This window comes from Corvus kubaryi, unplaced genomic scaffold (assembly GCF_017639235.1).
Source record: "Corvus kubaryi isolate FWS band 111438036 unplaced genomic scaffold, C.kubaryi_AGA036_p1.0 65066, whole genome shotgun sequence".
In the NCBI taxonomy this organism is placed as follows: Eukaryota; Metazoa; Chordata; class Aves; order Passeriformes; family Corvidae; genus Corvus; species Corvus kubaryi.
This window is the reverse complement of record NW_024581737.1, coordinates 35,100-47,654: the sequence shown is the minus strand read 5'-3', so window position 1 is coordinate 47,654 and position 12,555 is coordinate 35,100. Positions and strand designations below refer to the sequence as shown.

At 52.1% G+C, this 12,555-nt stretch overlaps 1 protein-coding gene across 2 annotated transcripts in view; it reads right to left on the bottom strand.

The window, feature by feature from the left end:
- Positions 1 to 5,402: 5,402 nt before the first annotated feature.
- The window catches only part of LOC121672967 (phosphatidylethanolamine N-methyltransferase-like), a 42,238-nt gene continuing 35,085 nt past the window's right edge, over positions 5,403 to 12,555 (bottom strand). For both annotated transcript variants that reach the window (XM_042045926.1, XM_042045925.1), the window contains exons 5-8: positions 12,385 to 12,496; positions 8,360 to 8,434; positions 7,513 to 7,573; positions 5,403 to 6,810 (exon numbers count right to left, since the gene is read on the bottom strand). In XM_042045926.1, the coding sequence (XP_041901860.1) occupies positions 7,519 to 7,573; positions 8,360 to 8,434; positions 12,385 to 12,496 (242 nt within the window). In that variant the 3' untranslated portion in view covers positions 5,403 to 6,810; positions 7,513 to 7,518. The remainder of the gene's footprint in view (positions 6,811 to 7,512; positions 7,574 to 8,359; positions 8,435 to 12,384; positions 12,497 to 12,555) is intronic.

Here is a 12,555-nt window from a genome sequence, read left to right as displayed (position 1 = left end):
ATTAGCTGAGTCCTCCCAGGCTCATCTAGAAACTCATCTCCTGTAGGAGCAAAGCACATTTGCTGGGAGCCGCTGCCAGTGATTGATGATAAAGGATCCACCTTGCTGCGAGGCAAAGCCTTCCCACGGTTATGACTCTTTTACAAATCACCACCTATTTCTGACCTGACTGCAAATAGCCCAAGGCTTAAGCAGAGGCAGGTAAAAGGGCATTTCCCCCATGGCTGCCAGAGTTCACCCCTGCTATTTGTGGGATGTTTGGCTCCTTGCCTGGTTTTGGAGGATAGAGGCTCTTTCATGCATCAGCTCAGCACAGCCAGAGCCGCAGGCAGGATGCTCTGCACAAATCCCAGTGACACCTTTAATGGAATCACCTTCAACACAGATCAATCCTTGTTTCCTTGCTATTTCCCTCCCTATTTTCACCCTCCTTGGTTTACCAGCCACCTGCCAACCAGCAAAACCTACCCTGTGTCTGCGAGCAAGTGGCTGAGGAAAGGAAATTCCACAAAAGTCACACAAACATCCCAGCGACAGAACATGTGGCTCCCAAGGGCCTGGCTTGGACGAACTGTGCAGCAGCAAAACAGAGCTCACAGCAGCAGCACCACGGCAAAAATGTAGGAAGCAAAATGTTCCAGAAAGCAGGAGCGGCAGCGGGGTGCTCAGCACAGGGACAGGAGAGCAGGGGATACTCGGAAAAGGACAATTACATCAGAACATGAGTTTGGTTTCTGAGTGTGCTGCAGAGCTGGGAAGGATCATCCCCCCGGGGCAGGGCTGGCCTCGGTTCACGGCCGGATCCTGCGGGTCCAAGCAGTGAAACAGGACTGGAAGAGCCATTTGTGCCGTTCCCAGCTGGCACATGCAGACCCTGCAGCTCTCCCAGGCCATGGAGAGGAGCACATCCCGCATGAGCTCCTTGTCATTGCCCTTAAGATGCTTCACATCCTACCAAGGGCTCATCCCCTCTGCAGCAGCACACAGCATTCCCTGGCTCTGGAGCAACCACACACGGAGCCAAGCCCGCTGCCCAGCCCGGCTCTCCTGGCTCCCCAGTTCTTGCTTTTCTCCCTCAGGACTGTCCTTTTGACAGGGTCCCTCTCCCGGGGGGGGGGGCGGGGCCTACAGCAAGCCAATGTCCAGCTCCTTACCTCGCTCCCAAAGAACCAGTGTGGGCTGTACATTTCCCAGCAGCTGCTGGTGAACAGCAGGGACTTGTGGGACCCCAAATCCTGCCCTGGCTGCTCCCCTGGGGTGGGAGATGAAGTGAATGGCCAGAGGAAGAGGGGAGCAGCTGGGTAGGGAAGGGGAGGGAGGCTTTAGCCATAGTTCTTGCTTGTCCCCCTGAGGAAAAGCATCTGATTAAATCAAGATGCAGCATCCAGGGTTGCTATTCATTCCCTATATTATTAGCTTGTCTCATTTTATTAAATCTCTTTAAGGCTTTTCAGAAGAAGCACGTAATTCCCACCATATAATTTTTCCCAGATGAGATATGATGCAGAAGCTGCTCCTTCTCTGGGGACCGGGGGGTGGCTTTATTTGTTTCCTTCCCCCAACCCCTGCTTCTTTAGCAACACTTCTCATGTCTCTTGATTCCTTTTAACACTTGGGATTTGATTAAGAGAGAATCTGAAAGCCTGAGACATGTTCCAAATCCCCAGATCCCCTGGAGTTATCCAGGCAAGGGGTGGCAAGAGGTCCCTTGGAGACAACATCCCTCCGCCCGGCGTGATGCAGCTCCGAGCCAGGAAATCCCCCACTCCCAGTTTCCATCTCCTTTCATCCCATCCTCTCACCCACAGTTCACTGAAATGCAGCAGCATCCTGCCAGCCTGAACAAAGGTGTCTCCATGTTTTGGATGTGTCCCCAAACTCCAGCCTCTTCTGCTCCCTTCCAAAGAGCAGAGTTTCCTTCAGCTTCTCTGAGATTAGAGAGAAATGTCACCTGTAACTGGAGATAGGCAGCAACTGGGCTTGGAGTACAAGGCACAGGGGAGAGGGAGGCTTGGTGACCCCAGTGGATGCATTGCTGTGGATTTCAGGCAGGTTCCCATGGAAATAGCGATGGTTGGCAGGGTTGGTAGGACAGAAATTAAAGCCCAGGAGGAGGCAGGGAGCCAGGTGGGCAGTGCCAGGCAGGAGCTGGCAGAGGGAAGGGTAGTGATGCTGAGGGCTCAGAGCCTGGAGATGCTTCCTGTCAGGTCCCACATCTGCTCGGGTGGGTCCAGAGGGGCTGAGGCCAGAGCAGGGGTGGAGAGGTTGGGATTTGGGGGAGTTGAGCTGGGCAAAGGCTGAGCCAGTGCCCAAATCCAAGACCCTTGAGGCTCCCATCCCAGCAGGCAGAGCCCAGCCCCGGCATCTTCCCAGGACTCTGGCGGCTCTGAGCCCTCCTGCGACCCAGGCTGGGAAAGGAGCCGCGCTCCGTAAACAGTTCCTCCACGAAGAAAAGGCAACATGGAAAAAGCAGCACATTCCTACCATTTTTTCCCTTTGAAATAGGAGCCAAGGAGGATGTGGCTCACCGGGCTGTCTCGGGGTGGCTTTGGAGTGTGAAAATTAAAGAAAACAGCCTCGTAACTTGTCCTCTGCCTCATGGCGGGAGCTCCGTGCGTAAGGACCCCCGAGTGAGGGTGGAAATGGGCTGGGCTGGGTTAGATGGAGTCTTCTCCACTCTGTCCTCGATGGGGGTGATGCCGTGGGCAGGGGGACAATGGGCATGGGGTGCTGCTGCTGCTGCTCTCTGGGCACTGCAGGAAATTTCAAAGCTTTCCCTGGACACCCATGAGTTGGGAACTGCCTGTATCCCAGATCCCGAGCATGGGCCTGCCAGAGTGCCCATGTGGCTCAGCCCTGGGATTTGTTTGGGCTCCAGCACTGGGAGTTTCCCACATGGGAATAGCTTCCCACCACGGTGTTCTTCCCATTTCTTTGTGACCATTTTTTCCCTACACAACAGGGATAGAACAGACTGGTTTATTCCCCTGTAAAGATAAATTCTGTCATGTCCCCTGTCCACCTTCTCTGGATTAAGGGACTCCCAATAAAGCAGTGCCCAAACTGCCCCCAAAGCTCAAAGCTCATCTTGGCTTTTACATCAAATCCCAACTGCTGGCAAAAAAGCCAAGGTTCTGCCTCAGCTTTGGGATGGGTTTGGGAGCCCCCACCAGAGCCCTGAGCACCCCATTTCCTGCCATCTTCCCAAGCAGCCAAAGGGCAGACTCAGCCAGCAGGAGCCCGGCGGGAATGGCGAATTCCCAATGCCGCCAGTGCCGAACGTGCTGCCTGGATTGTGCCACGTGTTTACTCTCTGTGTTTGTTTGCCACGTAAGGGCTGGTGGCCGTCCCTCCCCTGGAGCAAGGCAGCGCAGCTTCCCTGGACGAAAGCAAACACGGGCACAGGGTTATGGGCAGTCATAACGGAGGGAAGGGCCTTTGGAATGTGTCCCTGCTTCTGCATGTCACCCCATCAGGGAAAGGACCACAGGATGCAGCCTCCATCTCCTGAAGTGCTCCTGGATGAAGCATCCTGTGAGCGTGGAGCTGGCACATCCCCTTTGCTGGGGCGTTTATTGCACAGATGATCCCCTCATCCCAAGGAATTACCATGTGCAGTTCCATGGAAGGGAGATGTGTGGGGGGAGCCATGCAAGCAACCATGCAGAGAAACCCTCTGTGAGGGTGGGCACAGAGGTTGTGTGGTGGGATGGGGGACCTGAGGCAGCACAAAGCAATGGCCTCGGTGACCCAGCTGTCCCTGCCAGGTAGGAGTTGAGATTTAACTAGTTTCTCCTTTCCTGGTGTTTGCTCTGGAGAAATATCTCAAACTTCAAAGGAAGTGTTATCTTTGGTGTCAGCACACAGCATCACGTGAGACAATTCCCAAGGCTGCAAACAACCCCCCTGCCAAGCTCCAGTGGGCCCAGAAAGCTCCACGCTGGATTTTGAAGGCATGAAGTTACGAAAATGGCCCCATGACCCCATTTCCAGGGACCCCATTTGGTCCTTGATGTCTCTGTAAAAGCCAGAGGGATGTGCCTGCCTGTGGCAGCGTGGAGCTGGGGCTGCTGGGGCTGGTCCTGGGGGTCCCACAGTGTCCAAAGGTCCTGCCTTTGGAAGCAGCAGGATTCATGTTCTGACCCAGGGGCCATGAGATCCATCCCTGCATTCATGCAGGATATGTCCCAGCTGCAGCCAGGAAGAGGAGAAACAGCTGCAACACCACTAGCACTTCATGCTCAGCCTGAAGGTTTCACCCTCTCCCTGTGTAATCTCAAATTCTTGGAAATATTAGGCAATTGGAGAGGAATCACATTTTTTTTCCTTATAACCAAGGAGAGTCCCCTAATCCCTTGTTGTTAAACACTGTAAAACAACACCAATAATGGTGTCTCTGTGTTTCCCTCCCTGCAGCCCCGGGGAATAGCACAGCACCACCTGGGACTGGTCCTGGCGAGGGCCACCCCCTGCCCCAGGGAGAAACGTGGGCTCAGACCCCTTGAGATGGGCTGGAACATCACCTTCCAGCTCCTCACATTCCCTCTTCAGGGAGAGAGCAGACGCCTCTAAAATGTCAAACTCCAACTTTATGGCAGCCAGAACCAGTTCTGTGAAGGCAGAGACATTTAATCCATTCTGGCTGCTGTGGGAAGAACTACTAAAACCAGGGATGTGTCTGGCATAACCCCAGAAAAAAACCCTTGTGCAATGCAATGCGAAACTGCCACAGAATGTCTGGGAAGTGGGAAGGGCTGGAAATGGCAGAAGGGCGAAGGAGTCCATGAAGCCAGTCCCAGCACAGCACAAATCCCTGTGCTCATGGGATGCTGTGGGCATGGGATGGCAAACAGCTCCACCACTGGGGTTTACAGTGACAGACACACATTTTAGGAGGCTGATATTGGCTGGGGAGGGGAATGGTACAACTGGGGTCCCCTCTGGCCTTGCAGAAGGGACTGGGAACAGCACACATGGTCCCCAGACCGGGAATAAGACAGCACAAATACAGCCCTTGCTGTGTTCTCATTAGGAGTAATTCTTCCCGTATGAGCACGTGCTTCTTCAGTAAATACTGATTTCACTTATCAACAAATCCAAGTTTATTGACATCAGAGACTTTGAGCCAGGACTGGCAACTCTGACATAAATTGTCTGAATAATGCAATGTATCCTCTCCTCGATGGTTGCTATGGGTACTGGGCCAGTTTAGCCTCCGTCTATAAACATTAACTGTGAAGGGGATGTGGAAACTTATCTAAAAATAAAATACTATGCCCAAATCTTTGAGAGGAAGGTTGTGGAGATGGCAATAAAAAAAGAAATCTATGTGTAATGGTTCTGAAGTGATGAAACACAAACACAGCATTTGTGAGCCCTTCCGGAGGAAATGGAGGCTGGACTGAAAAGAGACCAACACTTTTAATTCTGCTGAGCAATGCCCAGAGGGTGAATTAATTACAATGTGCAAAGCAAAAGGAAATGGAACCGTTTCATGGAGGTGACACTGAGAAGAGGGAGGACCCTCTGTGGAGGGGATGATGTGATGCTGAGATGTGGCCCCGCGCTCCAGTGCCCGTGTGGGAGCCGGCAGCAGCACAGCTCCCTTCTCCAGCACCTGCTCGCTTGGTCATTTACAGTTTATTTCTCAAACTGTTCTGGGAATCTGTAAAAACAGAGCCTGAGGCTGCAGCATCACCTCTGGAGTCTTTCTGTTCAAGGCAGGATCCAGTGGGGGGAAATTCTGGGATGTGCCGAGGCTGGTAGCAGGGGCAGAGGGGCACATCCGTACCCGGCTGCTGCATGGTGTGGAAGGCAGAAACAAACCTTTCCCTTCCTCCCTCCCTCCCACCCACTGCCCCTGCAAGGCAGTGAAAAACAGCTGGAAGGCACTGGGTGGTGGGAAAGGCAGCAGGACCCTCATGTGGACCCAGGGAAAAGGAGGGGCCAGGGCATCAACATGGCCAGGGGTGGGATATCTGTGAGGTGCAGATATGGATTGACTTCCCCTGGGTCTTCTCCGTGCTGGGATTTCCCCATGGGACAGCTGCCATCCCTCCATCACCCTGGGCTGTGGTTTAGGTCATACATTCACATCCCTGTGCTTTTCAATCACTTTTCTCGGAGCCTTTGCAATAGTGCAGAGACGCTGCAGGGCTCTGCACGGGTGGGAAACTGCAGATCTGGACGGGGAGGTTCCTTTCCCAAAAAAGAGGGGCTTGGTTGTTGGGTTTGCAGCAGGTTTTGCTGTTGTTGAGCTCACACCAGATTCCTCTGTTCCCTCCCCAGCTGCATTTGAATCCTCAGGGGCTCCCGAGCCCTCTCCATTGCTGCACCCGAGCTTTGTCTGCTTCTCATAGCTCTTAGGCAGCATCTTCAGATGATCTTCAGGGTCAGCTGGAGCTGGTGCTTCCATATGTTCAGAGCTCACTTATGAAAGGCCCCCAGTGTCTCCATCATTACTCTGCTTTCCCTCCAGTCCAAAGGAAATTCCTTTTTCCCTGCAGATCTCCAATAATCGGTGTGGGAGAAGAGGTGGGGAGGTCTCTCACTGTGTCACTCCCAGGAGAGCATCAGGAGCTTCAGTGACCTGGACAGAGACCTGGGGAGAGGGACCTCCATCTCCCATGGGCTGTGGCAAGGAGTTGCCACCACACTCAGGCTATTCCTCTGGTCACTTCCAGTGCTGCAGGGAGCTCAGTCAGCTCATTAAGGGTTGCTGGGCTAATTACTAGGATACATCTCAGTAGGAAAATGGGCAAATCAGACAGTGTGGGGACCGGAGAGGCACGAGGTACCTGAGAGAGTGCTCTGCAAAAGGCAAAGGGACAAGAGTCCATTGGGGACCTCACTGGTGCCACAGCAGCTCTGTCAGCAGCAGTTATGGTGCTGCCAAAACCTCAGCAGTGCTGTGGGATCATCCCAACTCTCCAACAACCAGCAGGCAAATGCACTGGGAGTTCCAGGATGGCAATGAACCCCCAGGAAAGGAGCCTGGCCAGGAGCTTGTGCTTTTGCAGAAGCCTTTGATCCCCCAAACAAGCCTGGGCTGAGGTTTTAGGGTGAGCCCACCGGCAGAAATGTTCCTGGCTCAGGCAAGGAGCAGCTGGATCAGAGATGCCTGATTTCCCTGAGGGATGAGGAGGCACACATGCCCTCTCACACCATCCTTGCCACTCTCTGGAGCACCTGCCACGGCCAATAGCTGTTTTTTTCTGCCTGATTCAGATTAAGCCTGGAGCCTTGAAGCTTCCCAGCAATTTTCCCTCACACTGATTCTCAAGTGTATAATCAAAACAATTTGGGGGCTGCTGGTCGGGTGCCAAGAGGCGGACACAACTGCTGCTGTGAAAAGCCTCTCTGCCTGGGATTTTGCAGAAGCTTGAAGCTCAAATGCTTTGAGAAGTGTGGAAAGGACTCTGGAGGAGCTGGGGAAGGCAGGACTGGGCAGGGGTGCTCGTTGGTGGGGGAGCCCAGCAAAGCAGCCCCTGAAATGCCCATCAGCAAACGTACCTGGGGCTAGCTGCTCTTCACTCCCTTCTGCTTCCGCCGATAGATTTCCTCTGTGAAAGGCCTGTAGTTGGGAGGATGGGAGAGAGGGGGCAGAGACAAAAGACAGGGGCAAAAGAAGGGAGGAAGAATTAAAATCAAGACTAGTGAGCGCTCTCCTTTGGGCCTACAAAATCTGTCCTTCATGGGTTGGCACAGCCTGGCTATTCCTGTGCCGTGGCAATCCTGGTCTCAGCCTCTCTGGGTTGTGGAGCAGCTACAGGACCATCCCTGGATTGTGGAGCAGCTACAGGACCATCCCCGTGCGGAGCAGAATGAGGCTCAGCACACACCCAGACTCCCCCTCATGCAGACCGTGGCTCTCTGCATCTCCTCCTCCCTTGCAAATACAAAAGACCTTTCACCAGTACAACTGCTACTTCTGGGAATTACTGTGTGCTGCTCCATCCTGTGCTGCTGGCTGGGCTATTGTGGTGCAAAACAGCAGAGAAGCCCATCCAAGGAACTACGAAATGCAAGTGCTTCTTGTAGAGGCTCTTCTGAAGACACAATGAGTCCTCTCACTGCCTTCCTTATTGTTCTTCTATAAACAGAATCTGGCACCCAAAAGGAAAAAAAGGTCTCATTTTGCTAAAAATAAAATATGCACAAACGTTCATAGAACTCAGCAAATAGTTTCAGAGTGGAATCTGCCCATTATCAAAACAATTGAAAAATAATCCTCTGTTTTCCTTCTTCCCTGCTGAATTAATTGGAAAAAAACATCTCTACTTGTGCAGTTCTCTGAAACCTCGGGAGTTAAAGCTGGTAGAAATAATTAGAAGCTCTCCAGTTCTGCACAGCTACTCACCCCTCGTACAGCACAGCGATTGTGTAGGAAATTGCCACTACAGCTGTCAGCAAAAGGCCAGCTGGGCTGGCATGCCTGTTTTGAAAGAGAAGGGAAGGATCAGGTAAGTACATGGGCTTATGCAAGACCTGGTTGAGAAAGTGAAATGAGACACTGGGCTGCACAGAGCTCTCGCTCGCTCATTAAACAGAAGCGAACAAAAGGGTTGGGGTTTTTTCTGTGCGTAATGTTAACTGTCTTAGACAGATGTTCCTTGGCAAAGACTTCCCCAGCCTACTTCAGCGACTTCTTTTAAGTCTGATCCCTGCTATGAGAGCTCCTGCTTTGATGCTAAATCCTGAGATTATAGGGATGTTTAAGGGCTGAGCAGCTGCTGACATACGGCTGCAGCTCCCAGCCCATGCTCTGAGGGAAATGCCTGATGTCCCAAAAAGATGGGCCACCCAGGGCACAGGGGACACCAGGCAGACAGAGCAGCGTATGGCACCGCACACATCCAAGTGGCGCCTCAGGCAGTGCAGGGATGGGAATGGGAATGGAAAGGGATGGGAAGGTCCATTCCTGCCCTGGGAAGGGTGCTGGGCTGGGTGCTGCATCAGGGCTGGGTGCTGCACTGGGGCCTGGTTCACTTTTAAACCCATTTCAAGGTGTTTCAGGAATGTGTCCTCCAGCGAGATGTCACCAGGCACAGCATGGGGGACCAATGCCACCCACCGCTCCTCACTGTCTGGTTATGGGGAGAGATGATCAAGAACTGTGGATACAATGGAGATGGCTGTTCCTTTTAGCAGGGGCCAAAGCTTTGGGACCAAAAATCCTCATCACCTCCTGCTCTAAAGAGAGACGTCATAGAATCACAGAATGGTTTTGATTGGAAAGGATCTCAAAGGTCATCTCATCCCGCCCCCTGCCATAGGCAGGGACACCTTCCACAATCCCAGCCTGCTCCAAACCCTGTCCAGCCTGGCCTCGCACATTTCCTCACCAAGGGCCAGATAAATACTTTATTTGCTGACAGCGTCCCCCTCAGAGCTGAGCTGCCACCAGCAGTTAAAGGCAATCACCAGAGTCCTAATTAAGGGGGATAATTAAGATAAGCTTTAAAGTTTCTTCCAACCCAAACCATTCTGTGATTTTATGAGGACAAACATCCCACAAGCCTGGTACAAGGTGACTTGTGCTGCTGGGAAAACACACCTGCAGAGAGAGACTGAACTACCTAAACCTTGTACTGGAGCCACTTTCAGGTACCACCCAGCCTCCTCAGTTCCTGAAGAGGCACCCACAAATCTCCACCTTTTCACTGTTTTCATTCTATAATAACTTTTTCCCTCATTAGGAAGCTTCGGGCAACTTCTTTCTCTCCCAACCCCCTGCTATTACATGCTTAGTCATGTCTCCTTCTTGATTCCTATCAGAGAGAACAAATTTACATGATTGTTTGTTGACAGCAAGACCTCTAATTGCATCATTTGGCTGCAGCTCCAGCTCTGATTTACACAGTCTGCTGCTGTGAGTTAGAACACTTCCCTACCAGAGGCACACAAAACTGTCCCCACACAGTGAATGCTCCATTTGTCTCGCAGGAGAAACGAGGCTGCTCGACACAGGTGATGACCAGAATTTGGGTGAACTGTTCCTGTCCTCTTATGAGTTTGACCTACATATTAGGCCACATCTGATTGTAGCAGTGATGATGAATCAGTCAGGAAGGTTTTGTTGTCCTAGAAGGACTTTTTCTTTGGGTAGAAAGTCTGTCTGTCCCCAGCCTTGCTGCAGCTCCCCATGGCTGTGGGTTGTCACCCCATTTGATGCTTTTAAGGCTGGACTGGAGTCAGAGGACAGAATGATTTATGTGATGTGTTTTCACCCCTTATGGATGAAAATGGATCAATCCTTTGGGTTCTGATACCAGGATAAGGAGTGATGCATCACCAATGGAGGACAAATGTGCTTTGTGTTCCAGGTCTGGCCAGAACCAGACAGCAAACACATTCCTCCAGCATCCTTCCCGCTGCCACAGAGATGGGACATCAGCTCTGGCCTCTGCGGGCAGACACCTGACATCTTCTGAAAGCCCTGGGACCTCAGGAGACAGCGTGGACCCCCACAAAAATTCAGCCAGTGGAGGGTGTCCAGAGAAGGGAATGGAGCTGGAGATGGGTCTGGAGCATCAGGAGCAGCTGAGGAGGCTGGGGGGGCTCAACCTGGAGAAAAGCAGGCTCGGGGAACTTTCTCACTCTCTCCAACTCCCAGACAGAAGGGTGGAGCCAGGGATACAAGTGACAGGAAAAGAGGGAATGGCCTCAGGAGGCCCCACAGGAGGTTTAGGTTGGATATTGGGAAAATTTCTTCCCCAGAAGGGTTGTCAAGCCCTGGCACAGGCTGCCCAGGGCAGTGGTGGAGTCACCATCCCTGGAGGGATTTAAAGCCAGGTAAATGTGGCATTTGGGGACATGTTTTAGTGGTGATCATGGCAGTGCTGGGTTAATGCTTGGACTCGATGACTTTAGAATCCTTTTCCAACCTAAATGACTGTGTGATTATATGAACCGAGATCCCAGGGAAGACAAACAGCCAAAACCACCGAGAGAAGGGTTGTGCTGAGCTCCCCCCAGGCAGGTGGGCGGTGTCTTGGTGCCACTTTGCACAGCTCCAGCCATTTGTTCACAGCAATTATTTGTCACGCCTCGCTGGCCTTAATGGTGGCAGCCTTTTAACGAGAAAAAGCAGGCAATCCCTGCTATCCTGAGCTGCTTCGAGCTGCTCTTGCTCGGAATTGTGGTGGAAGACCACAATGAGAGGGGTGATGAAGGGATTCTGTGACAGAAACAGCTCAGGAGAGTTCAGTGGATTCTGCAAAGGTTTTAGGAAGTAGTTTGATGCTAATTTTAAAACAAATTAAGATCTCCTTACAATTCCTCCTGGTCAAATTCCTCCTTCTGTGCTGCTGTGGGGGGACTCATCCTGCCCCAGCTCCGCCCCACTTCCCACAGCAATATCCATGTTTCCATGGTGCTGCTGCAGACCCTGTGGCCAACTCTCGTGTCCAGCATTGCCTCCCTCTGGCTCTCCTGCGCCATTTCCCAGGATTTAAACCCCATCCAGTGCCGTGGCTGTGCCAGGAAGGGAAACAGCCTCACGCAGCCAACCCTGACAGCACCGGGGGGGGATTTCAAGTGCAGAACTAACAGCAACAAGGCTCAGTGGAGACAGGAGAGAAACCATCAGCTTTACTTATTACCAGGGCCTGCACACATGGCTGAAAAAATGACCAGAAAGTGGCAAAGCACTTCATTTTTCCACCCAAGCAGAGGAGAAGTGGTCACAGTCAGGAGCACCAGTGCAAAATACCCAGTGGTAATGGCCTGCAACACTCCACGGGTTCCTGAAGTAACACAGCCAGGGTTTTTTTTTTCTCCTGGGCAAATAAATAAAATGTGATATTAAATGAAAACCACATCAAACTTGTTACACTGAATAGAGTATATTGCTCATTTGCTGCTAAATTACAGCCTATTCATTTCCTCCTAGGCAGGCTATTAAGCTGTGTTGTATCACACAAGGAGTGTTTCGGAAGTGTTATCACTGTGGGCTGGGGGAAAGGGTGGCTTGGCTTGTTTTGTTTTTGTCAGAGTAATTGCAGGGTCACACTGCTCCCCAGTCCCAGTGCCCTGCCCCTGCCGAGTGACACCCTGCATGAATTTGGCCCTGACTGTTGATTTTTCCACGTGCAGAGTCTGCCAAGGACCTCATTCAGCTGCAGAGCATTTGCTGATGCCTCCTCTCCCCCAGCACTTGGCTGCTATTTATTTTTCTACAACAAATGCTGCGAGTGTTTTGAGACAGCACAAGATTTTCCACGCACAAAAATAGCCAGGGAGACAGAAGTCAGGGGATGCTGCACTTTCTCTGCCATCACAGCATGTTTTTTTGGCCCCCAATGCAGCCTGGCACCTCATGCCCTGCCAAGAAACCCCACACTCGCCCTACAACCAGAGGTGTTTGTAGGGGCACGTACTCACATGAGGGACCAGCCCAGGTAGATGGCTGTGCTGCCCCAGTACATGGGATTATCCAGGACGCTGAAGGGGAAGCTGGTCACTTTTTCCTCCATCAGGATGCCAAAGTAATCACCTAAGAGCAAGCAGAGAGCTTCTGGTTAGGCTCCATGAAACTGGGAGTCATGGGGGGCT